Raw genomic sequence first — 24,355 nt, 5'->3', positions numbered from 1 at the left:
TATGCAACTGTGTTTGCATGCTGTGTCAGTAGCTTTACTTGAGTCTTGGCCTTTTTGGGTAGCACTTGATTCTGTCAGTGATGTCTCCTTGTTTAATAATTCTATTTATGGTGGCCGCTTCATATGCGGAAGTGCATGCACACCTGAAAATAGCCAGTGAATGTACACATTCAGAGTTGCTATGGTGTCGTGGTTTAATCCCAGCCAGCAACTAGGACCACGCAGCTGTTCACTCACTGTTCACTCAGTAGGATAAGGGTAAGAGGGAGAAGTGCCTGTCCCAAGCATTGATCGTGGATTCCTGCCCCCCAGCCAACCCCCATTTATATACTGAGCATGATATCAATGATATGGAATATTCCTTTGGCCAGCTTGCCCTGTCTGTGCTCTGTCTCAGCTGCTATGGGAAGCTGAAAAAGTCCTTGACTTAAAGTAAGCATTACTTAGCACTAACTAAAACAATGTGTTATCAACATTATTCTAAGGTTAAGTCCAGAACACAGCAGGAAGACACTAGGAAGAAAATTAACTCTGTCCCAGCTGGAACCAGGACATAAGGACTACTATTTGTGCTCACTTTATAAAATACTTTTAACTCTATTCCCTATACCCATGTGAAAATGACAGCGTCTTTGACACTTCTTAACCCTCACACAGCCTTATTGGAAGAAAAAACTTTCTTTCTTTGTGTTGGAAAGTATCTTGCAAACCCATTAGTGTATTTTGGAGGTTGTCACTTACAGCCCTTAAAATAAGGAACAAATAGAGGATGTATGGGGAGGGAGGTGTCTATAAAGTTTGCTGCTGTAAAACTTATGACCCTGACAAATTAGAAAGAAACATGTACTCTAGACTGTGCTATCTCCATGACTATTGCCAGTTAACTGGAGAATGTTTCGTCTCTTCAGGTGGTGCATCTGCTGTTGGAAAAAGGTCAGCTTTCAGTGGCCAAGGTTCATGCTCCAGTAACACCACAATGCACGCCTCCAAATCAGGTGGGGCAATGTGAGCCACAGGAGAAACCAGCGACAAAAACTACAAATGCCAAAGATTACAGCTTTGTCACTGCAGGTCAGGTCACATAGGAAACTGTCTGAACTTTCAAAGCATCTTTTAGTTTTTATAATATTTTTCTTCAAATCTTCTGCAGAATAGAAAGACAGACGGGAGAAAAATCTGTTAGGAATCTATACCAAGCCCCTGCACATAATGCAGTCTCTTCCTTTTTGTGTTGCATTTGTTTTTAAGAATTCCTTTCACATCTTTGTTTAGTTACTATTAACTGTTTGCTCTCTCACTGTTCCTTGGTGTTTTCCAATTTCACCAGCCTTGCAGGCCAGGGCTGTAGAAAGGTTGGGGTAAAAGGGGTGCTACTATTTCTGGTGCTACTAGGGAGTGCCATGGCAAGGTTAAAATACTCGTATATAAACGAGAACTTCTGTAGGTCCTGCTGTTCCTGTCTAGGTGAGAGAAGACATCAAGAGCTGGATGAAGAGAGAAGGGAGATCTGTGTAGCTCACTAGAGGTTGGCATATTTCAGCTTCTCTTGCTGGAGACCTCTGAAAGTGGAGGAAAGCCTACGCAGATGGGGAAACCACTGCAGATACCTTTGGTCTTCCTGCATGGGATTTATCCTGTCTGCCAGGAACTCCAGTTGCTGCTCTCACTAATGCCTGATCAGTGGCCAGAAAGGTTGTGTCACTCTGCTTTAGCAGGCTCCTTAATGGACTTCCTGGGGAGCAGTACTTTGGAGACACCCTGGCTTTCTGTATATATTCTATATATATTGGGGGTTGGACTAGATGATCTCCAGAGGTCCCTTCCAACCCTAACCATTCTGTGATTCTGTGATAGTGTGGATGTTGTCGGGGCAAGCCAGCAGACTGAGAAGTCATGATCAGGTTTTTGTCCTCTTTACCTAAAAGATCCCTCGAAGTTAACACTTGTGTTCAGTAAAGTGGAATAACCCTGTGAGGGGGAGAGCGTGCATTGTCATGTCTGCAGTAAGAGCACTAGCCAATTTTTTCATGGCCAGCATGCTGTAGGAAATAAAAAGTTACTGTTTCTTTTGCAGAGAACACGTTTGAGGTGAAGCTGTTGAAGAATACCTCAGGCCTTGGGTTCAGTTTCTGCCGTGAAGATAACCTTACCCCAGAGCAGCTGGGCTCAACTATTGTGAGGGTCAAAAAGCTCTTCCCTGGACAGCCTGCTGCAGAAAGTGGGCAGATAGAAATTGGGGACGTTATTCTGAAAGTGAACGGGGCATCGCTAAAAGGTTTATCTCAGCAGGTTTGTATCTTAGTAGTGAAACCCATGCTGCGGTAGTCCTGCAAGTCTTGAGCATCGCCATCTAATAATGAATCCCTCTGTGGCCATAGGAAGTCATCTCTGCTCTGAGGGGAACATCTCCAGAAGTCTCTCTTCTCCTTTGTCGACCACCATCTGGTATACTACCAGACATCGATCCCTCTTTGTTGGTAAGTTGTATGGCATGATTATTTTTTTTTTTTTTAATTGCTATTTGAAGGTTCATTTATTCAGTCGGGTGGGTGGGTTAGTTAAATGCAAGATACAGATGGAAAGATGGTGAGGGGGCTCACAGAAACATGATTCTTACAATAAATCCCTCAGGAGTGTAATAAGCATTTTGTGGAAATGTGAAAAGCATGCAGGGCTTTAATAATTGGTTTTTTTCCCCTGTTTTATGCCTTAAGACATTGCAAATTAGCTTAATACACTGTTTCTGTGGCAGGTGTTTCTTTGCAGCCCAATGGTTTGAAGTTGATCTCAAATAGAAGTTGGATATTTCTGTAATGTGTGTGAAGAGTATTTTGCAAAACCCCAATTTGGCTGGTTTTGATGCATGTGAAATCAGGGAAAAGATTGCCATATTTACTTAGTAGAAATTAGAGGTGTCCCAAAGAATATTTTCAAAGTGCTCCAGTAAGTAAATCGAAAGAACAGAAGGCCATTTTAGGATACTGGGAAGAAGCGGAAATTAAATGTGTTTCAGCAAAAGAGAATGTAGAGGGGAATTTGCCTGAAAAGTATTTCCATAATACAGGAAGGTGTTAAACTAATGGAGAGAAGTCTTCAATCTAAGTTATTTTAATACCATTTTCAAACAATAATAACCACTGCATCCAGCTCTGGAGCCCCCAATGTAGGAAACACATGGACCTGTTGGAGTGGGTCTAGAGGAGGGCCACAAAGATGATCAGAGGGCTGGAGCACCTCTCCTATGAGGACAGGCTGAGAGAGTTGGGGCTATTCAGCCTGGAGAAGAGAAGGCTCCAGGGAGATCTTATTGGGGCCTTCCAGTACCTAAAGGGGGCTACAGGAGAGCTGGGGAAGGACTTTTTACTAGGGCATGTACTGATAGGACGAGGGGAAATGGCTTTAAACTGGAAGAGGGTAGATTAGATATTAGGAAGAAAATTTTCACTCTGAGGGTGGTAAGGCACTGGAACAGGTTGCTCATAGACCCGTAGAATGGTTTAGGTTGGAAGGGACCTTAAAGATCATCTAGTTCCAACCCCCCTGCCATAGACAGGGACACCTCCCACTAGACCAGGTTGCTCAAAGCCCCATCCAGCCTGGCCCTAAACACCTCCAGGGATGGAGCTTCCACAACTTCTCTGGGCAACCTGTTCTAGTGCCTTACCACCCTCAAAGAAGTCAAGGTCCCTTCAAACCTAAACCATTCTATGAATCAGGTCTGATGACAGAGACTTAAACGTACAAATACAAATTTAAGTGAAGTTAATTAGAGTAAGAGATAAGCAGCTGAACAAACTAATAGTACAAATAACTAGTTCCTGTAATGGACCTATTTGTAGTATGGAATAACTTTAATAAAACAGCACATATATTGAAAGAAGAGGGAAAACCAATAACCAAATGACAATTTCTGTTTATAACATTATCACTGATCAGTGTGTTCATGAACACAAGAGTTTGGCCATAAAAGCATAAAGTGAAACTTTTAAACTTTGTGTGCCTGCTAGCTGACATCATTCTTGGGAGTATGTGATTATTGGCAAAACTGTTATTCATTCTCATGGGTGTTAACTACCTTGGTGAACAGTCTCCATTTGATGTAAACTGTCATAGTTTTTTGTAGGCTGTTATGTAGCTTTTTGCTTGAAAGCTTCCCTGTTTCCCTCCTGTGTGAGACGAGTTTGATTTCAGTTGCGCTGTAAGTGTCAGCAGTGTATTCTGGTTGGAAGGGATTTCATGGTAATTGCCTGGATAACTGCTGGGCATAGCTTAAAGGCATCTGTCAGTAGGCTCTCTGAGGCTAAAGCCAGGAGTATATTCATTTTCCTTAGATGAATTTGCAGTTCTTTAGCAGTATATGTTTCAAAGTTTTTGCACACTTTGTCTTGGCCAAGTTGTGTTGAACGTGGTGAAACTGCTATATGTTTACACAGTTGAGGCAACACCTAAATGGAAGGAGCCACTAACTAATTGCTTTTGGCAATTTTATGCAGTCTTTGCAACTTTCCTTTGCCATCAAAACCAAAGTTTGATGAATTAAATGTCCTTGCTTTCTGTAGACTCCCATCCATTCACCCCAACAAGTATTTCCAGATGTCAGCAGAGAAGTTTCTGGTCCATCAAATGGAGAACAAAGTGACAGCTCAGATGAAAATGAAACTACTGATCTGAGCAAGAAAAGGCTAAAATCTCCCTCTAGAAGAGACAGCTACAGTGACAGCAGCAGGAGTGGTGATGAGGAGGTGATAGACTCACCAGCACAGGTGGGCCTTGGCTGGAGTTCTGTGCTATACCAAACTTCAGGTGAAACTATGACACAAGCACATAGTCAGTATGAGGCACACAGTGGTCAGGAGGAGGCTGTTCGTACCATCTTATACTCTGATCAAGAGGCTCCTAGCAAGTCAGAGCTGGAGGACAGGTATGCTGTTTATAATGAACCTTGTAATATTGCAGAATGTGTTTACAAAAATAGTTTATTGGACCTATTTGTAGAAATACCTTTTTTGTTTTGCTTTTTAGATCTGCATGAAGTCAATATTGGTCCATATATTCACTTATGGGTTACAGCCACGTTGTACAAGCTGATCCTTGTTTTTTGCTTATTTATCTGTAGTAATCTGCCATTGGATTTGCCAGTGATCCCAACCTGTAGAACTGTTCCTGATGTTACCACATCGGTTTTAATAAATGACTGTTTTGCCACTCCTGCTTCTGAGCTGACTCCGCACCTGGAAGGAATGGATTCATTACTCAACCAGTTGGAAAAAAATGCTGAAGAATACGAGCCCGTAATTTACTGTTTCTGTCGTTCAGTAGCATAAATGTACCTACTGCTGTGGCCAACTGGAAGTTGTTTTAGCCATGTCATTGGGAGTGACTGCAGAGAAGTTAGGCATATTAATTTACAAATGGGATAGTTGTAACTTATACTGGCACTAACCTGGGCATAGGCCCTATAAATGGCACATGTACCTGTGTCATTTGTAACCAGTGAACGGCAGCCACTCATACAAATGTCTGCAGGCATGTTTGTCTCGACTCTTGAGGACTTGATATATTTCCCTCTGTGAATGTGGAGGCATCCATATGTACATAGGTAGATGTGTATATGTCTATTTCATTGTCATTTCAGCCTGGAAAACTTAGCATTAAATATTTACCTACTCAGAGGAAGCTTAAATGGCAGATATCTTGCTTCTGCCCTGTTAGTTTTCTGTGTAGTTGTTCAGAGATCAGAGGGTAAATCAGGGCAGTAGGGACATCAGAAGGCCCTGTTCTTTGCGGCATTTATATCTGTGAATCCCAAAGACTTTCTGCTCTGCTGCAAAATGCAGCATATTTTTGAAACTCTTCTGACATAGTTTCTTGCTGCCCCAGAAACGTGTTGTGGGGGACTTCTGCTTCCATATCCTTACATAATCTATTCCAAGAGTGAAAAAAATCAAAACCGAGCTTTAGTATGTCTTAATTGTGAGGGTCTTTCAGGTTACAAAGCTATTGTAACCCATACTCAATTTTGAGAAGAAACAAACTGTCCTTTTCTTAGTCCCTTCTTCAGAAGTTTTTCTCAAACCTTCCTGGTGCTCTGTGAATTTCTATGCCAATGAGGCAGATCTGTATCTTTCAAATCAAAATTCATGCAAATTAAAATAGGCAAAACATGTCCATGTGTTCTGTTCTAAGATCAGCTATGGTATTGTATCTCATTGTAGGAAGATACGTTCACCTCCTTTTTTCAGTTGAATAATTCCTGATGTGTTGTCTTATTTGAAAAACACAGAGCCTTTTTTATATGTGGCAGCTAGTTGAGGGTAAAATAAGGTGTCCGTTTTGGCATGTGCCTTCACAGTTTTGTTTAGATCATAGGCCTTTAGCCCAAGGTTAGCTCCATGCAAAACAGTAGTTCATCTGAATTCATTAGCGGTGCTTACTTGAAGCAGCTAAGCTGAGCCTGCCAAGACATGTCATGGTACTGTCCATGCTTGTGTTCCACTTAAACCAATAGGTAAATCAGTCATCTGTGTCTGTCTTAAATTAAGTAAAGCATTCAAATTGCTTCTGTTTGCCTGTGTTGTAAAGTACCATTTTCTTCCCCTAGGAAGTAGAGCTCCGAGTCACTATGACAAAGTCAGAAAAGGGTAGTCTGGGTTTTACAGTGACCAAAGGTAATGATAATGTTGGCTGCTACATTCATGACATTGTTCAGGATCCTGCCAAAAGTGATGGGAGACTACGACCTGGAGACCGACTGATAAAAGTGAGAGAATTAATGTTTTCAGATACCAGGATTGTATGCAAAAGACAACTTTGGGTCAAAAATAAAAAAGCGAACTCTGTGGGCCAAAGTAAATGTGATCAAGGAACAAAGACGTGCACCTTCGAGAGGCATAATTTGATAGCACTTAGACAAAAGAAATACAGGTATAAAAATATGTGAGAAGATTGCTGAAGGGAGTTATGGTATGTCCCACAGCTAAGTATGTGTGCAACAAGTATTCATGATGGCAAAAAATGGTTTAAAGAGGAAAAGCATTCATTGATTAAATAAGATGGTTGTTTGGATACTTGGAGGAGTTATTGGTCAAATACGTCTATGGCTAGCATATTGTTGGAAATAAATTTTAAGAGTTTTGCTGTAGAAGAGTTTACCAAGTTCATATCGCGTAGTACAGGTGTTCATCATAGAATCATAGAATAGTTAGGGTTGGAAGAGACTTTTAAAGGTCATCTAGTCCAGCCATCCTGCAGTGAACAGGGGCATCTTCAACTGGATCAGGTTGCTCAGAGCCCTGCCCCCCCTGACCTTGAATGTTTCCAGGGATGGGGCATCTACAACCTCTTTGGGCAACCTGTTCCAGTGTTTCACCACCCTCAGCATAACAAATTTCATCCTTATATCTAGTCTAAATCTTCCCTCTTTTAGTTTTAAACCATTACCGCTTGTCCTATCACTACAGGCCCTACTAAAAGGTCTGTCCCCCATTTTTCTTATAAGCCCCCTTTAAGTACTGAAAGGCCATAATAAGGTCTTGCCAGAGCCTTCTCTTCTCTAGGCTAAGCAATCCCAGCTCTCTGTCTGTCCTCATAGGGGAGGTGCTCCAGCCCTCTGATCATTTTCATGGCCCTCCTCTGGACCCATTCCAACAGGTCCACGTCCTTCTTATGTTGAGGGCTCCAGAGCTGGACTCGGTACTCCAGGTGGGGTCTCACGAGAGTGGATTAGAGGGGGAGAAATACCTCCCTCAACCTGCTGGCCACGCTTCTTTTGGTGCAGCCCAAGATATGGTTGGCCTTCTGGGCTGCAAGTGCACATTGCCAGCTCATCTCCAGCTTTTCATCCACCATCTACCCTCAAGTCCTCCTCCTCGGGGCTGCTCTCAATCCCTTTTTCCCCAGCCTGTATTGATACTGGGTGTTGCCCCAACCCAAGTGGAGGACCTTGCCCTTGGTTTTGTTGAACCTCATGAGGTTCACATGGGCCCACTTCTCGAGCTTGTCCAGGTCCCTCTGAATGGCATCCTGTCCCTTATAGTATTAGTTTCTGATCAATGGAAAACTTGCATTTAGGCTTGTAGGGACTGTGAGCAATAGTGACAAAGTGCTTTACAGAGCACGTGTGAGTCATTGCTAGATCAGGATGCTAAAACACTGCTGAATACTATTAAACCTTAATACAGTTAGGCAAATACAAGTCAAATTGGTTTAGGCTGTGAGTATGACTTTCAGGTGTTGGCCTATGCAGTTATAGCATTCTAATTTTTTTTAATAGGAACAGTAAAATAATGTACCTCTTCAGATTGTTTAATATTTTGATGTTTGGACTGTAAACTCGTTTCTTCACTTGCAAAAGTTGAGTTACATTTACGTGTTCTGTCTCCTTGGGTAAATATGATGAACTGCAACTGTTGTCAACATAGCATCTATTGTTTTGTCCTTTAATGTCAAATGTCAACAATAGGAACAGTAATAAATGTTTTTGCAGTAATGCTAACTCTTTTACTTGGAACTTAACAAGGAGATCTCTGTTGCTTTTATTTTCACAGGTTAATGACATTGATGTCACTAACATGAGTCATACCGATGCAGTAAACTTTCTCCGTGCTGCCCCAAAGACTGTCAAACTAGTACTAGGGCGTGTTTTGGAGTTACCTAAGATGCCAGTGTTGCCTCACTTACTGCCTGATATTACACTAACGTGCCATAAGGACGAGCTAGGTAACACAGAAGTACACTACTTTTTGCTCTAAAGCAAAATTTTTCCCTTCAGTTACAAAGAACAAACTTGATATTTTTTTTTTTTTCCTGCAAAGGTTTGTTGCTATCAGGAGGTCATGACAGCATTTACCAAGTTGTATATATTAGTGACATTCTCCCCAAATCGGTTGCTGCCAGAGAGGAGAGTCTCCGTGCACTAGATATTATCCATTACATTAATGGAGTAAGCACACAAGGAATGACTCTGAGAGAAGCCAAAAGAATGCTGGAAACATACCTTCCGAAAGTGGTGCTCAAAGTGACCAGGTATGTTTTAGTAGCAGATGCTTCCATGTACTTTTTGTTTTTCTTGCAGGATTGTATGAGTATATGGGTAAAACATGTTCCTGGTATGACAACTAATTCACCAGAGTGGTCCTAGGTGGCATGTTATTGAGGACTGATACCACAAAAAGGGTCTGTACATATACAGGTTTTGTTCTTCAGAAGGGTACTTAGTACTTGCTGTGCTTTGCGTTTCTTGGGAAGACAAGGCTGTGTTCAGCTATGAAGTGCAAGTGTTCAAAATACCTTTTTCAAAATATGACACAGGTTATGTAAATACAATTGCTTCTTTTTCTTAAAACTGCTGGGTTCTATAATCATAAAAAGGAGATAAAATGTTCTTTCATGCTTAAATAATTCTACTGTCACATGGATGTCTCAGCACACTGGTGAATGTCAAAACCCTATGGCACAGATCCTAGTGTGCCACTGTATTTTCACTGATCACTGCTGTTTCTTTTATGGCAATACAGCAGTCTAAGAAATTCTCCAGATTACTCTGTTTTAATATTTACCTGGGACTGAAACACTTCATTTTTTAAGTCTTCCAGCCATCCCTGCCGTTCTTTGCTTCCTCTATCCCTTTCTCCTTTCCACTTTGTTTTATACCAGAAGAGGAAGAAGTTGCAAAGTCCTGAGTCTGCAAGGTTGAATCTTTTTTTATCAGAATTTAGAAGGAAGGTCCAACTCTAATGAACTCTTTGGTGCTCCCTGAAGTAGGAACTAACCTAACTACCAGTGCTTAATCTCTCTCATTGACTATTTTGAGTATTCCAAAACTGTTGTAATAGAAGGCACAATTAGCAGTTTTACTGGTAGTACGTACTTACATCAGTATCTGATTGATTATTATCATATCTCATTGATTATTATCATGATTTATTTATTTTTGTAGTAAAAATTTCTGTAAACATTTCTTTTCACAGAGATGGTCATGCAGTGCTTCCGAAATCCAAAAGCCCCGATAGCTCAAATCCACGGCCAAGGAAAGCTAATGGTAAGATTTGCTTGTTTACTTATAGTAAGTGAAATGAACGTGTTTGTAAAAAATGAAGGAACTGATATGGGCCTTAAGATACCACCCTTGTCCAGTGGCACTAGAACTCCACTTACTGAGATCAGCTCCAGCAGGTGTTTGTTTGATCTTTCTTTTAAAAGCTCCACGAAAAAAGATTCAACTATAGTCTCTTTATGATTCCATTTGTGGTTTAGAAATTCTAATATCAAGCCTAACTCTTTCAAGGGGTAAAAATAATATAAATCAATTGATTATCACCATCATAACTGTTATTAATAATAATAATAATAATAATAATAATGTTGTGGTTGTTGTTTCCTCTGATCAAGCATAAAAATTTGTTACATTTGAAAGGGCTTCAGGTCTCCCATTGGTCTGTTTTCGTAGAGCGAAGAAGCCCAAATTGATTTTATTGCTCTGCTACGGTTTATTTACATCTTGCTGTTTTCCTCTTTTGTGTGGTTCTTCTGGTCACACACATGGCATTGGGAGAGGCTTACCAGTGCCAAGCAGACAGGAAGAATTATTTCCAGGGTTGTGTAGACAGCATTCCTGTTAATACATCCCAAGTGAGATTAACTTCCTTTTGCTAAATAGTTCCTTGCCCTCTCACTTAGACTCAGGATCCTTTACCACCTGCGTTTGCTTCTGTGCAGGGCAACTGCTTATGTGGTTAGCATCTTAAGCATTTGCTTTTTCTTTGAAAAGTGGCAGTTTGCATTTGTCTTGATTCATCATAGTTGTGTTTTTCATGCTTCCTTTCATGTATCTAGATAACTTTGAGTATTGACCTACCTTATGAAGTTACTACAACTGCTGCAGTTCACATTGCTCGCATATCTTCCAAGTATGCTACATGGGTTTGTTTTTTTTCAAAACGCTTAGTCAAGATAGTCATTAGGAACAAGCTCCGTAACCAAATCTTGGAAGATCTCACTTAAAACTCTCTTCCTGTAGATGACTTGTCATCCATAGGTTCACAGCAAGATATAGGGTTATTCTTAGCCTTCAGTTATTTCATCTACAAGTTTCTTCATTTGTAAAAAGCATACTGTATATGAAAATCCAGAACTTCACTAGTAGCTAGGTATATAGCAGCTACTGGCTCTGCTTTGTCTCATTTAGTAATGGGATGTCTAGGATAGGCAGTGGTCTCTGATATCATAGTATCACTTTTCTTTACCAAGAAGGGAAAGGTAACTTTGAACAAGGACCCAGATGTCAGATGATGTTTAAAAAAAGTTAGTGGCGGGTGATTGCGGGGTTGTATTTTGTGCATTTCAAGGGAAAGGGAATCATACCCTGTTTCCCAAAGGTGCATATTTTCACTGTAAGCTATTTAGCAACATTTCTCTTTGCTTAGAGTTCGTTACTTGTGTTAGCATTCATGCTTTGTGATCCCATTGAATGTAACATTCAAAAACCCATTATAAAGTAGTCCATCAGACGTAAGTTTGGCAATGCCCAGTAACCAGGCAGGCAGAAATGTTACTCATTTTATAACAATAATTGATGGAATACGATTTAATATCTGAAAAAGTTGCTGCAACATTATTGGATTTTTTCCTGTTTTTGTTTAGGCTGTTCCTGTGGTGATCCCTGTGACAAAACAGAAAAGAAAACTGATGCTTATGGGCCCATGGTAAATATTCCTCTATTGTGCCTATTATCATTAACCGTAGAAAAGGATCCACTTTACATGCTTTTTTTAAAAAAAAAAAATAATAAAAATTAAACAATCTGTTAATGAAAGTAGGCAAACCCACTATTGTCAGTCAATGTGAATAAGCAGTCATCATAAATATGCAAGTTTTTTTGAACTGATCTTCTCTTTTTTGGAATTGCTTTATCTAAAGACAAATGGTCTTATGAGAAGGATGCAAGGCTGTGGTCCAAAAAACTCAGTTCTGTTCACAGTTTCTGGAGATACTTGCATGTTATATTTACTAGATGGTTTTCTTTTTTCCCCTCTTTGTTTTTTCTGAGAAATGGTGTGTTGTGGGACCAAAAGTATTGAAGCTTGCTTATATTTTATCGAGGTTATAATAATGTTAAATACTACTATGTGTTCTCTCGTAGTAGTTGCTTCTTCATCACCATGTGGTTTTTTCTTAGTCTCTTTAAATTTTTCTTATTTGCTCTTCTCATGTGAAACTTCTGATACACCCATCATGCAGCTATCTTGGAAGAGAATATGATATGAATAGGGTTTTTTATTTGTTGCTAAGTAGAGCAATGAACTTTTTTAAGTTGCTTGCTGCTTCAACAAACTGCCAGACTCTCTAAGAGTTAATTTGTACTGTTCTTTGCTTTCTTAGATAAATGGCAATGGCATCCTAGGACCTTGTCAGGCAAGTACAGAAAACAATAACCATCACACAGAAGGACTAATGAGTCTCTCAGGATCTGGAGATGCACCTTCCCTTGGCTTTACCAATCATATGTTGGATTCTTCTAAACATAGTGACAAATCAGGTAAGAGAAGGTGAGATGGGGGACCGCATTATGCAGTCTTTCGTGAACAAGTACAAGAGAATCAATGCATTGTTGAATAGATTGAAATAAGTCACTGTTAGGCTCACAGTCAGTTTTAGAAGATCATCTCCAAATTGTGTGCTCTGCTTCAGAGGAATTAGTTGATGTTGGAAGTAGATTTATCAAAATTGGATTCTGTGTTAGAGAGAAATGAAGAAAAGCCATGATAACAGCTAGAAATAATGCTATGGTGTCTGCCCTTTAATTTTTTTCCCCCAAAACATCCTATATTGGAAAAACTTGACATTTTATACTATTTCTCTTTAGAAACTCAAGTTTCAGATGATGAGTATTACGATGAGGATGATCACAATGAAGTTGTCCAGTATCTGTTGGATGTTGTAGATGAGGAAGCCCAGAATCTTTTAAATCGTAATAATGCAACTTCTGAAGCTCAGAGTCTTCTACATGTCAAGAAGGCCACATCAGAAGATCACCTGCCAGGTAACATCAGCCATTAAAAGAGCATATCACTAACAGCAAAACACTTCTTGAAACAAGGTGCCAAGCAAGCAATTGATTTGGCAAGAGGGAGAGTTGACATTGAATTGATGTGTGAACTGAGAGTTTCCCAAGTAGAACACAGACGAATGTTTGCTGATTCTGGTGAACTTCAGATGCAATTTAATAAGTCAAGTTCTGGTTTGATAAATCTGGATTTTGCTTTAAGAAATCTGGAAAAATGAATCCCATTCTGGAATTGTCTTTTGAGTGGGATTTATGTTGTTTAGGTAGCTGGTTCTGTAGCTATAGTCACATTGAAATGCTGAAGCGTTCCAACACTTCATTGATTGCATATTGCACAACTTGGAAATGTATTGAGATTTCTCAAAACCAAACAGTTTGCCAACCTGCTTTGTCTGTTTCAGAAAAACTTTTTTTCAGTACCTGTTTCTGTCTGTACACCTTTTCTTTTCCTTTGTTCCATCTCCTCAGCTCCAATTGTTATTAACTGAAATTTAGTGTGGAGTAGGATTTATAGTTCCTTTGTGGTGTCACATTATGTATGTATGCTCCAAAAGTTCAAGCAAGATGCTTGCTACTCCTGTAAAGGTTCCTTCTAGAACTCACGATGTACCTTCCAAAATTAAAATTATTTCAGCTGTTTTGCTGCTGTTCAAGTTCATTGGGTTATTGTCATTGGTCATTACATTAGAAATCAGGGAACTCTGAGGTTCTGGCTGTGCCAGGACCTCAGCTGAGGAATATCATTGAAGCTCCACTACTTCCAGTTTCTTGTAGCTAGGATCTGGCCTTTGCAACTGAGGATGAATAGAATCCATAAGATACGGCAGCAGGGAACTACTGTAGCAGACAGATACAGGTCAGATTTTATCCGGCACACCTTAACTAGGTCTTGTAATTACAAGAAGTATAATCCTGGTTTAGACCTACTGCTGGTCATAATATGACTGAATTGCAGAAACAACATTGACATGGGAATCTGATAACTTACTAGCGCTAGCCTGTCCATTCATTATGCTGTGGCATAGGTATTCTGCTAGCTATGCAAACAACCTCATGTGTAATGGCAGCTATTCCAGTCAAAAAAGAAAGAAGCCTAAAGTCTGATTATCCTATACAGTAAGGGTAGCAAAGGGACTTAAAAGATGTTTCTTGGTTATTCTGGCACCTGTGTTCCCTGTTTAGTGCCAGGCAGGTGTAACAGGATTCACATCTGAGAAGGTGACTCATGGGCATCTTTGGGTGTGTTTATGCTGTATCTCCTGATTTTCCTGTTCCAGTAGAGATGAATGGAAAGCTGACAGAAGATAAGTCTGAAGACACAGACTGTGATGGATCATCTTTACCTGAAGATTTTTCAGAGGTGGGATGACAAGAAGCTGGCAGACATTTGTCCGCTGATTTTGCTTTCTCAGACACTCTCCCAATTTATCATTTTCCTTATTGGCATAGAACTTGCAGAAAGAACATTACATGTCTTTTAAATGAAAATATATTTGTTGGTAGTAGCTGTGAATGGTGTACTGTCGTGGTTTAGGCCAAATCGGCTACTGGGGACCTGGGGGACCCCAGATGGGACCGACAGATGCTCTCCTCTACCCCTCTTCAGAGAGAGGGGCAGAGGAGGAAAAAGAGACTTACGATTTTAGAAGGAACTAAATTACTTTAATGAAATATTAATAATAAAATAAAAAAGAAATCATGAAATATATACAAAACCGTATCAAGCTCCCGAGATGACAATCACAACACCGGCTGGCACTGGGGCAGTCCCAGGCTGGACTCGGTGATGGACGGGAACTGGATTCCAGATCTGCATTCAGGATCGGGATCACAGGCAGACGAACAGAGTCCTCCTCAGACGTTGGCTGTTGCAGGAAGAGAGAGCTGACCTTTCGATCCCTCAGCCTTTATACTGAGCATGAGGCAGATGGGATGGAATACCCTCGTTGATCAGTTTGGGGTCACCTGTCCTGTCCGCTTCTCCCTGCAGGTGGGACCCCACTATGCTTTTCCGCTTCCAACCCTCCAATGGCGCAAATAAAAAAAGGTGGTTGACCTTGGGTGTTATAGCAATAAATATAAACAAGAGCCTCTCTGCATACCGTGCCTGGGCATCAACTATAAACATAGGTCTTACCACTCTGAGAGACTGAACGTTGTCTGCACAATATGCTGTTAATTTCAGTAGTTAGAGAGGCCCAGCTAAGAAGCGAAGTTACTGACCCAAATTGGTTCTGTTTTACCTCAAACCAGGACATGTACAAACACTTATTTTTTTAAATAGTATATGATTATTCTATTGTAAATTAACTACATAAGAGAACAAAGCATAGAGTTGTTTTACGCAGTTTTTCATGTAAAGCCCAACAGCTTTTCTCAAAAAGGGCAATTGCAACTACCTTGTAAATGTTATTTCAGGCATTTAATCTAAAATATTTCCTTGATTCTTGCTCAAGAAGGGAAACAGTCACCGTGAATGCTGTGTAGACTTAACTGTCCAAAATGTAAATTTGGTATTTCTTTTCCTCCTACTTTTTGCAAGGATGTATGCATTAACTTGAATAACTTCTATATGTGGTTTACCCTACATTGTTGCAGGTCCTGTTTTAGATCAATCACTAGATGTCCGGGTTTTGTTTCGTATTTCAAATCAGCAGAACTTTGTCTATCCAGCACATCCTGGCTGTTGCAGCTTTCTGCCCAGTTAGTAGAGCTGAGCGTAAAATCGGGAATCTGATTCTGTGTCAGTGTGGTCTGGGAGATACACAAGTAAAATGCTATTAAGTATGGCTGTGGACATTTGCAAGCTGGCCTAATAAGTATAAATGGTTTTGCACAATTTTTCTTGAAAGGAGGATCAAAATGCCACCCTCTCTGCTGAGTCTTCATCATCTTATTGAGGAAGGTGTATGTAGGAGTATCTGTCATTTAGTGGTAAAGCCCTGTTCTATATAGGAATGGTGGCTTGACAGGAAGCAGAAGTTTTCACTATCAAATTTACCTCATAAAGGGGTTTTACATATTAGAAACACAAAAAGTCAACTGGAGAATATTTTGGTGTGTTTACTGCTGGTGTGAGTCAGGAATGATTTTAAGATAGCTTTTTGGCCTTGTTACAGTGGGGCCTCTTTCCAAGTTCTCAGTGTTCTCGTCCTCTGTTATTTTGGGTTAATGAGATGTCTAAAAGAGGAAAGTCTTTCATTATGTGCTGCTTTGAACTTAGCACCCTTCAGAAATAGTCCATGTAATTGCTAATTGTTTAAAATTTACAGTGGATGAGTGCTATAACTATGTCCTTTAATGTGTTTTGAAATTTTTCTTCCACTAGCCAACACATGTAAATGGTTGTGAAGACTATTGCGAAGTAAAAGCTATGCCAGAAAGGTAAGACTTCTTTTCTAGTGTTCCTTATAAGCAAATCTGTAAAGTCTGAAACTCTGAAGAGGGATATGTTATAATGAGAGGAAAAAAACAAACAAACAAAAAAAAAAACACCAAACCAAATAAAATATCTGTGCAATGTCTTGTTGAATTGCTCTCTGTCTATTCTTGTTATTTGAAGGGTTATAATTTGCCTGAATACTAGTCAGCTTTATGTGGTTTACTATGCCCTAGTTTTATTTATTCCTTTGATATGTGGTTATAACAAGTAACTGGACTGGGCTCAAATGGCTCCAAATAACTTGATTTGCATTACACTAACGATTTGGTACTTGCATGTCAAGAAAACATTCAAACAATGCTGTCTTCAGTTTGAATCTTTACAAGCTTCATTAATGTTGCTTCTTCCGCTTTTAGAGCACAGAAACTAAACCGTATAGTTCCACTGATCCATCTGTTCCTGTTTGGGTGCTTGGGGCTTTTTTTCTTTTACATGGAAAACTAATGATATGCCTAGCGAAGCTAGTAGCTGTCCTTTTTAGCCATTTTGAATTTTGGAAATTCCCAAGAACATTTTTTTTGTGAAATCAATTCAGTCCTTAGTCTAAGTGAAGCTTCAGTTAAAGTGTATATACTTCTTTTTATGTTTTGCTAAAGTTTCTGGGAAGTTTTGGGTTGAGACTTAGCACAACCAGCGACATTAAGACCTAAAATACTTCATACATTTATCACCATCTTCAGCAAAGCTAGAAAACTTGCAATTGAATATAGATACTCTAGTGTATAGGTAGTGAATTATGTGAATGGTACAAATCTGCTATTGGATGTTCTTTGACTGCTTAGCCTTTGAAAAGCAATTGCGGTGATAGTTATTACTAGATTCATGTCTTCCTGGCTCTTTTTCCACTGTTACCTTTTTCAAATCCCTGCTGGGGATTTAAAAAAAGAGGGGGAAAAAAAAAAAAAAAGATAGATGTTTTTTTGAGATTATTGGTGTGGATCCAGTCCAGAAATAGTTGTAGCTATAAATTATTTTCTGGCAATTTTTTTTTTATTAGATTGTAAATGTGTTGGTTATTTCTAGGTGTTCTTTCTTACTTCCATACCTTGTCCTCTTATAGATCTCCTCCACAACCTCCCTTGAGCCAAGCAGATGAAGATGAAATCACGTGGGGAAGTGACGAACTGCCAATTGAATCAGTCAGCCAGGAACATGTAAATAAAGGCAAGAACTTCAGCAAATAATCAGTGGAAAACTGAGGATCACATTAAATAGTCAAAATGTCAGAAGTTAATTTTAAAATGTCCTGGGTATGTTTTGAGGCTGTAATGACAGGTATAATGGGAAATCTAAGAGCTCAGCAACCGACTGGAAAGGATCTATATACAGCTTTGTGTAATAAGTGTGTGAGAGTTAATAGGAACGATATTGGCAACATTGCACCTGTAGTTGTAGCAGAGTTGAAACCAGCTGAGATGCTTTTTTCCATAGTATCTGTCTGACAAAAGCTGTAACAATATAGATGTTTGATCGTGATCAGATCGATATATTATGTGCTTCACATACGGCTACTCCATGCTCAAATTAGGCAGTATTTTTTCTTTATCTTGACTCACATTCTTCCACTGCTGCTCAACATGGCAGAGCAGAACATTACTCAATTTGATGCGTTTGGCAGAATCTGGTCTTTACTTTTTAGATAGCATTAGAAATGTCAGTTCCTGAAATTCATATGCAGCAGCTTTTTGTCTGCATTCATTAAAAGAAAAAAAGGATAATCTGTGTAAACCTTTAGACTGAGTCAGTAGATTTAGGACACTTTTAATTGCAGTACCAGAGAGACTCTTGGTTTGTTAATTTTGTTGTGCTTCAGAGAAACACTGAAGGTCTGATAGAAATCAAGCTTTATTGGAATGTGTGTTTAACACATCTTACAATTACCACTTGAAAAACACATTGAGTATAAGTGCTAAAAACGAAGTAACAGGCTGTGATGTTTAAATGGAGAATCCTGAATTCATCCCTGTGTGCATTCATCGATTTTGTAGGTTATTGTGTGCAGAACTTACATATGTAATGTAAATGTAAAATGTATTTGAAGTTTGTTTCAGTGTATTTATTGGAAGTTTGGGAAAATACTCCCTTTGGTTCCTGGATTCATCAAAGCTGATTTTGCATCATACTGGTTTTGTTAGTTTGGTTTTGCCTGTCAAACTGAGAGGACATCTGTGTATTCTCTCTGGTGTATGGAAGCATTCTAGAGAAAACAGGTAGTACAGTGGGGAACAGCAACAAGAAAATCCAACATTACACTACAGTTTATGTTATCCTAGATTTAGGTATTTATTTATTTATATCAGTCTTATCCTTATGCTAGATTTCCCTTTAGTGACAAATGAAGAGATCTCTGCACTCCCTACTGTGAATGTGCTCCCTGGAGGGAAGTACTCAGGAGCCAAATTGAAGTCAGTGATCAGGATGTTGCGTGGATTGCTGGAACAGGGAGTCCCTTCTAAAGAGATTGAAGTGAGTAACTATTTGTCTCTTAAAGTCCTTTTTTTCTATTATGAAACAGTTAGAAATAGAATGGGGCTGGTTCATCACTGCCTTAAATACCACAGCTCTTTAACTTAATTTAAGAGATGAAAGGATTTATTTTACCAAAGACTTCTCTTCCTTCCCCCACTAGCTGTTGAGATGTAAGATTAGTTTGAACCAGGAATTCAATTTAAGAGTGTTTACATCATTCTTACTTCTGATAAATTACCAAGTGAATATGACAGGTATAGACAAGGTAAATAAAGGCTGTGAAATCTAGCTGCAGAATGTGAAAACAGCCTTTCCTAAGTCTTAAGTCAACCGTGTTACATGATCTCTTTTTTGGGAGAATGATATAAAATATTTGCTGGATAATAGGTTTTTTTAAAATTTTGTTTCATTTTCTTAGCGACGTGAAATTAGATTCCTTCCTGTGACTGAATTATTTTGCATATCTGCATTAGGATTTTTTTTTAATTATTCTGTCTGTTAAAGACTTGGTTACATAACTGGTCTTAACAGTTGTTGACCATTCAGTGCTTTCTAATGCATATGTAATTGCTTCTTTACAGAACCTTCAGGAGTTAAAACCTTTGGATCAGTGTTTGATTGGACAAGCAAAGGAGAATAGGAAAAAGAACAGATATAAAAACATACTTCCTTGTAAGTCCTAATTAATCTGAAAGTTCGCTGTTGATATTTTGTCACCACCTGTATGGTCAGATGAATTGGATCAGAAGTGGGATGGTTTGATTCCCAATCCCAGTTCGGCTATTGAGTAGGGAAAAAAATAAATCTGCCGCTCACTTTCTACACATCTAAAGCAAGCATTTGTAAAACAATTTAAGATCAGTGAACAATAGACTACTGTGGTAGGTAGGGATGGATCTTCACATATTCTTCAGTTGTTTCAGCAGATCCTGTATCTTAAATGAAATATACATACAGAGACAGACAAGATTTTTTTCAGTTTTACCCATGTAAAACTGGGAAAAACAGACATGTACGCTACTGTCAGTAAATTTCCTGCAACAAAATTCTGTTTGTTCAGTCAGAGATGTGTGGAGGAGAAGTGAGAACTGAGAAAGGTTAGTTCTGAGTGAGAAATACACAATGTCAGTTTCAGAGGTGCTGCAGTTCAAATTGCATATCCTGCCTGTCTGCCAATTTAGATTTCTCCCCTAGCTGTCGTCTTTATTCAAAGTGAAGTACTGATTAGTATCCTAAAGCAAGTATTGTAGTGATTTATTTTTTTTTAAATAAGATCTGGAAGCATCTGTACTAAGTATTGTGTGAGTGTGTAAGGCTCAGCTTCTCTATTGTGCGAAGGTCTAATTGTGCACACATAACATTGAGGTATTTTTGTTGTGTGGGGATTGCAGATGATACCACTAGAGTACCTCTTGGGATTGAAGGTGGATACATCAATGCCAGCTTCATTCGCATGCCAGTGGGGAATGAAGAGTTCGTTTATATTGCATGTCAAGGACCTCTCCCTACTACAGTAGCAGATTTCTGGCAAATGGTTTGGGAGCAAAACTGTACTGTGATTGCCATGATGACTCAGGAGGTTGAAGGAGAGAAGATAAAATGCCAGCGTTACTGGCCAGATGTACTCAATAAAACCACCATGATAAGTGATAGACTACGGCTTGCTCTTGTAAGACTCCAGCAGCTGAAGGGCTTTATCATTAGAGTGCTGGAGCTAGAAGAGATCCAGGTATGTGAAGCTAATTCTGTATGCTCAGAATTTTTGTCTGAGTATTGGCATTTTTATCCTCATACTTCTGGCTTGCCTGCTTTCAATCGCTATGTCTACATCAAGAGGTAACCTGGGGCTTCTCCTCTTTGCCCGGTGATTGTTACTGGGCCATTCTTCCTTGTTGCAGCTTGTGCTACTCTGACCTTTATAGGAGAAGGCAACTGGGCCAGGAGATGATTTCATTATGCTAATGAGACTCTAAATTTTGGCTCTCTTGGTGCCTTTGACCACATAAACATATATAGGGTTATATAATTCACTAATAATTCAATATGGCTGGTTCATTCCTCTATGTGATCAGCTTAGTCTGCACAGTAAACCTTATACTATTCGATTACTTGCTAGTTATTTTCAGTTTAGCTCATTGTTTCTCTTTTATTGAATTACAGAACACCTTAATTTAGGAAGTCCCTTCTGAGACTATTTCCTTTGGGAACTTACCTTTTGTCCTTTTATTCTCCCCATGTGTTACATTTCGGTGTTATTGTTGTTTTTAAACCTCAGACGGGTGAAGTCCGGCACATCTCCCATCTGAACTTCATCGCCTGGCCTGACCATGACACCCCTTCTCAACCAGATGACCTGCTTACTTTTATCTCCTACATGCGGCATGTCCACAAATCAGGACCTATCATAACTCACTGCAGCGCAGGCATTGGACGATCGGGGACACTTATTTGTATAGACGTTGTTCTAGGGCTAATCAGCAGAGACCTTGATGTGAGTACCCAAGAGGATGGGCTAAGCTGTGCCTTTGACTTGCAGGAAATGTGTTCCATTGGATCTATTCGATAGTTTAAAGAATATGCCGTGCTTTTGAGAGCAGCATGCTGGCCATGTCTTAATGTAACATAAATCAGGGTGTAAAACAGCAGTACCTGTGAAATGTTTCTTTGTTGATGATCCTGGAGGGGAAGAGCTCTAACATCAGCTGGTTCTTGGATTAGCCCAGGGAATCTTGTTAAGTGTCCTGTTTGACACCTCAGCAATCCAACATTGCTAGGTGCCGCCTGAGATGTTCTAGGGTATGTTGCAAGGATATCTCCTACTGTGACAAACTTCTGGCATATAGCTCAGGAGCAACAGTGTGTTGCCATGATGACTCAGGCAATTGAAGGAAAAGTTAAAATGCCTGCCTTACCTGGCTGGATGTACTCAGTGGAACTATCGTGTTAAATGGCATTGGGGCTGAGAGTTGTAGCTCGTGGTCAGTCAGAGATTCATGAACTGTTGGAGGGCAGTTAGAAGTCAACCACAGTGTCTGTTTAGGTAACTGAATCAAAAACTCAGTGTACAAACATCTCAGCTGGAGATGAGGGTATGTTAATTAACTCTTCCAGCACAACTAAGGATATATTTTCTAGAGTGATCCACAGGAGGGTGCTAGCTTCCTTATGTTTATGTTCTTCAGTGGCCTAATGTAGCAAATCTTTTTGAATTTGTAGAGAAGATGACCTATGTCATGCTTAGCTCAGCGGGGTTTCTAAGCACCCACTAAATGTCTAGAACTTTATAGACCTGGGGAAATAAAAAGTGTTTTGTTAGGGTGGACCAAGGGGCTCTATTTTCTGCACGCTCAGCTCCCAGTAAGAGTAAGCAAGAGAGCCTGAGCACAGAGAAAAAACAAGAGGAGGAGGGTGTCTGATGTAGGAGGGCCACATCCATATTGCCCAGAGACAGCACATTCTGGTTATCTACCAGGCATGCATAGGCTATAGTGAATTGTTATTTGTTTCACTACAAAATGTTTGATGTACCTAGTTGGATTCCTTGGATTGATCCTGGGGTTGTCTCCTTTATATTCATGTATGTCTTGTTTGAATGTTTAACTTGCTGTTTGTTTTGGTAGTTTGACATCGCGGACCTGGTGCGTACAATGCGTCTGCAGAGACATGGAATGGTTCAGACAGAGGTGAGTCTGGCTTTAACTTAACTTTTATAATCGTATTGAACAGTTATAAATGCATGCAATTTTTAACATGCTGTGCTGTTTTGATCTGTGGTTTAAAAAAAAAAAAAGTTGGGAGTTTTTCCTTCAAAAGCATGTGTTATAGAGGAAATCAGCGGAGCTTTTTTCGCTAAAGATTGCATTATAAACTGAAGAGAAGGCCTAACTGTAGCTGCTATGAATCACTGATGTCTTGAAATATCCTCTGGGGAGTTATTCAACCAGAGGTTAAATGAATGGTTTAGGAATAATCTAGATCTAGATGGACATCACATAACGATGATCTAATAATCTAGATGGACATCACAAGGGCTTGTTAAAATCTGCACTTTGAATGTTAAGAAATTGTCGAATCACAGGCTGGAACAAAAGAGGGGAAAAAAACCACACCACAAAAACGCCCAGAAAAAGCTAAAATCAAACCACAAATCTCAGTCCCGCCTCACACCCCAAAAGATATATTAGCCCACACGTGTATCACTGAGACTAACGTAAGAAGTTGCACTGTCATTTGAGTTCTATATTAGTTGGCATTGATGCAAGACCTTGAAATTCACTTGCTGTCTTCATTTCTACTTACATAAAGTACTTACTGTGCTTGAGGTGGTTTTGGTGTGAAAGGAGGATAAATGTCCCATATAAAAATATATCGTTAGTGGCAATGAAGTGTCTCTATTTGTTTTAAGTTGAGGTTGCATATTTCTCCACTGTGGGTTTTTTGTTTTGTGCTTTTTTATTTAACTGTAGAAATAGTATTGAAATAAAGTGCTGTGCACCTGTGAAGTGCAGGTGAGAATGAATTGCTTAGGTGGTGCAAGCATTTCTCACATGTTCTGTGACTTCCTTTCCCTTGCAGGATCAGTACATTTTCTGCTATCAAGTTGTCCTTTATGTCCTGAATCATCTCCAACATGAAGAACAGCAGAGAGGCAAATAAAATACTGAAGCAGAAGTGCTTTTAAAAGCAGGAAGCAAGGAGGTCTAAAGGCTCTCACATGTTTTCTTTGTCCTGCCAATATTTTTCCAGTCCCTTTCTTCAGTTGCTGTCAAATGTCTTTTCTATAAAGTCTCTCCATCATTCCAAATAAGTTATGTAGTTATAAGCAAAACAGATAGCTCATACAATACCACTAACGTCTTCAGCCCCGTGGACACATATGTGAGATTTTTGTATAACAGTAAATAATATTTAATAAAGCTGCATTTTTTGCAGCTTCCTTAATATGTGATAAAATACTGAAATAAAAAAAATTTAATTTAAAAAAAAAAAGTAAAGAAAAAAGTAATTTTATAATACTTCCTGCAGTTCTGCAACTGTTTTGGGGTATTTGTTTCTTATGGGATGGGGGAGTGGGAGGGATGAAGCACTATTTTTATCCTGAAAACTTTATTACAAAGACATTTTAGTACTCTCTTTTAAAAGCTTGTTTATGGCACAGAATTTTTGCCCTTTTAGTACAGTTACAGCTATTTTATAGAGGGTATCTTGAAATTAGCATTTAAGCTTTAAGAGATGCCTGTTAGCATAAGGATAGTAGTGAATGTTTACTGTAATTATCACAGTTAATGTTTACTTCATAGTCTTATGTATATATTTATATACTTTTACAAAAAAAAAAGCTGAATTATTGGGTGTCTAACCTTATAACTGATTAGGCATCT

At 39.3% G+C, this 24,355-nt stretch overlaps 1 protein-coding gene across 1 annotated transcript in view; it reads left to right on the top strand.

The window, feature by feature from the left end:
* Nucleotides 1-23,630, top strand: part of PTPN13 (protein tyrosine phosphatase, non-receptor type 13 (APO-1/CD95 (Fas)-associated phosphatase)) — a 104,613-nt gene extending 80,983 nt beyond the window's left edge. Inside the window, exons 27-47 of the mRNA XM_009883939.1 lie at nt 909-1,071; nt 2,075-2,289; nt 2,379-2,477; nt 4,560-4,921; nt 5,117-5,291; nt 6,602-6,760; nt 8,547-8,718; nt 8,814-9,024; nt 9,969-10,039; nt 11,641-11,702; nt 12,379-12,535; nt 12,863-13,039; nt 14,341-14,423; nt 16,392-16,447; nt 17,566-17,669; nt 18,823-18,971; nt 19,556-19,646; nt 20,366-20,703; nt 21,250-21,465; nt 22,595-22,657; nt 23,550-23,630. Coding sequence (XP_009882241.1) covers nt 909-1,071; nt 2,075-2,289; nt 2,379-2,477; nt 4,560-4,921; nt 5,117-5,291; nt 6,602-6,760; nt 8,547-8,718; nt 8,814-9,024; nt 9,969-10,039; nt 11,641-11,702; nt 12,379-12,535; nt 12,863-13,039; nt 14,341-14,423; nt 16,392-16,447; nt 17,566-17,669; nt 18,823-18,971; nt 19,556-19,646; nt 20,366-20,703; nt 21,250-21,465; nt 22,595-22,657; nt 23,550-23,630 — 3,204 coding nt within the window. The remainder of the gene's footprint in view (nt 1-908; nt 1,072-2,074; nt 2,290-2,378; nt 2,478-4,559; nt 4,922-5,116; nt 5,292-6,601; nt 6,761-8,546; nt 8,719-8,813; nt 9,025-9,968; nt 10,040-11,640; nt 11,703-12,378; nt 12,536-12,862; nt 13,040-14,340; nt 14,424-16,391; nt 16,448-17,565; nt 17,670-18,822; nt 18,972-19,555; nt 19,647-20,365; nt 20,704-21,249; nt 21,466-22,594; nt 22,658-23,549) is intronic.
* The last annotated feature ends 725 nt before the right edge of the window (nt 23,631-24,355 follow it).

The sequence above is a fragment of the Charadrius vociferus genome, unplaced genomic scaffold (genome assembly GCF_000708025.1).
Source record: "Charadrius vociferus isolate BGI_N301 unplaced genomic scaffold, ASM70802v2 scaffold684, whole genome shotgun sequence".
Lineage (NCBI taxonomy): Eukaryota > Metazoa > Chordata > Aves > Charadriiformes > Charadriidae > Charadrius > Charadrius vociferus.
This window is presented reverse-complemented; position numbering and strand designations above follow the sequence as displayed.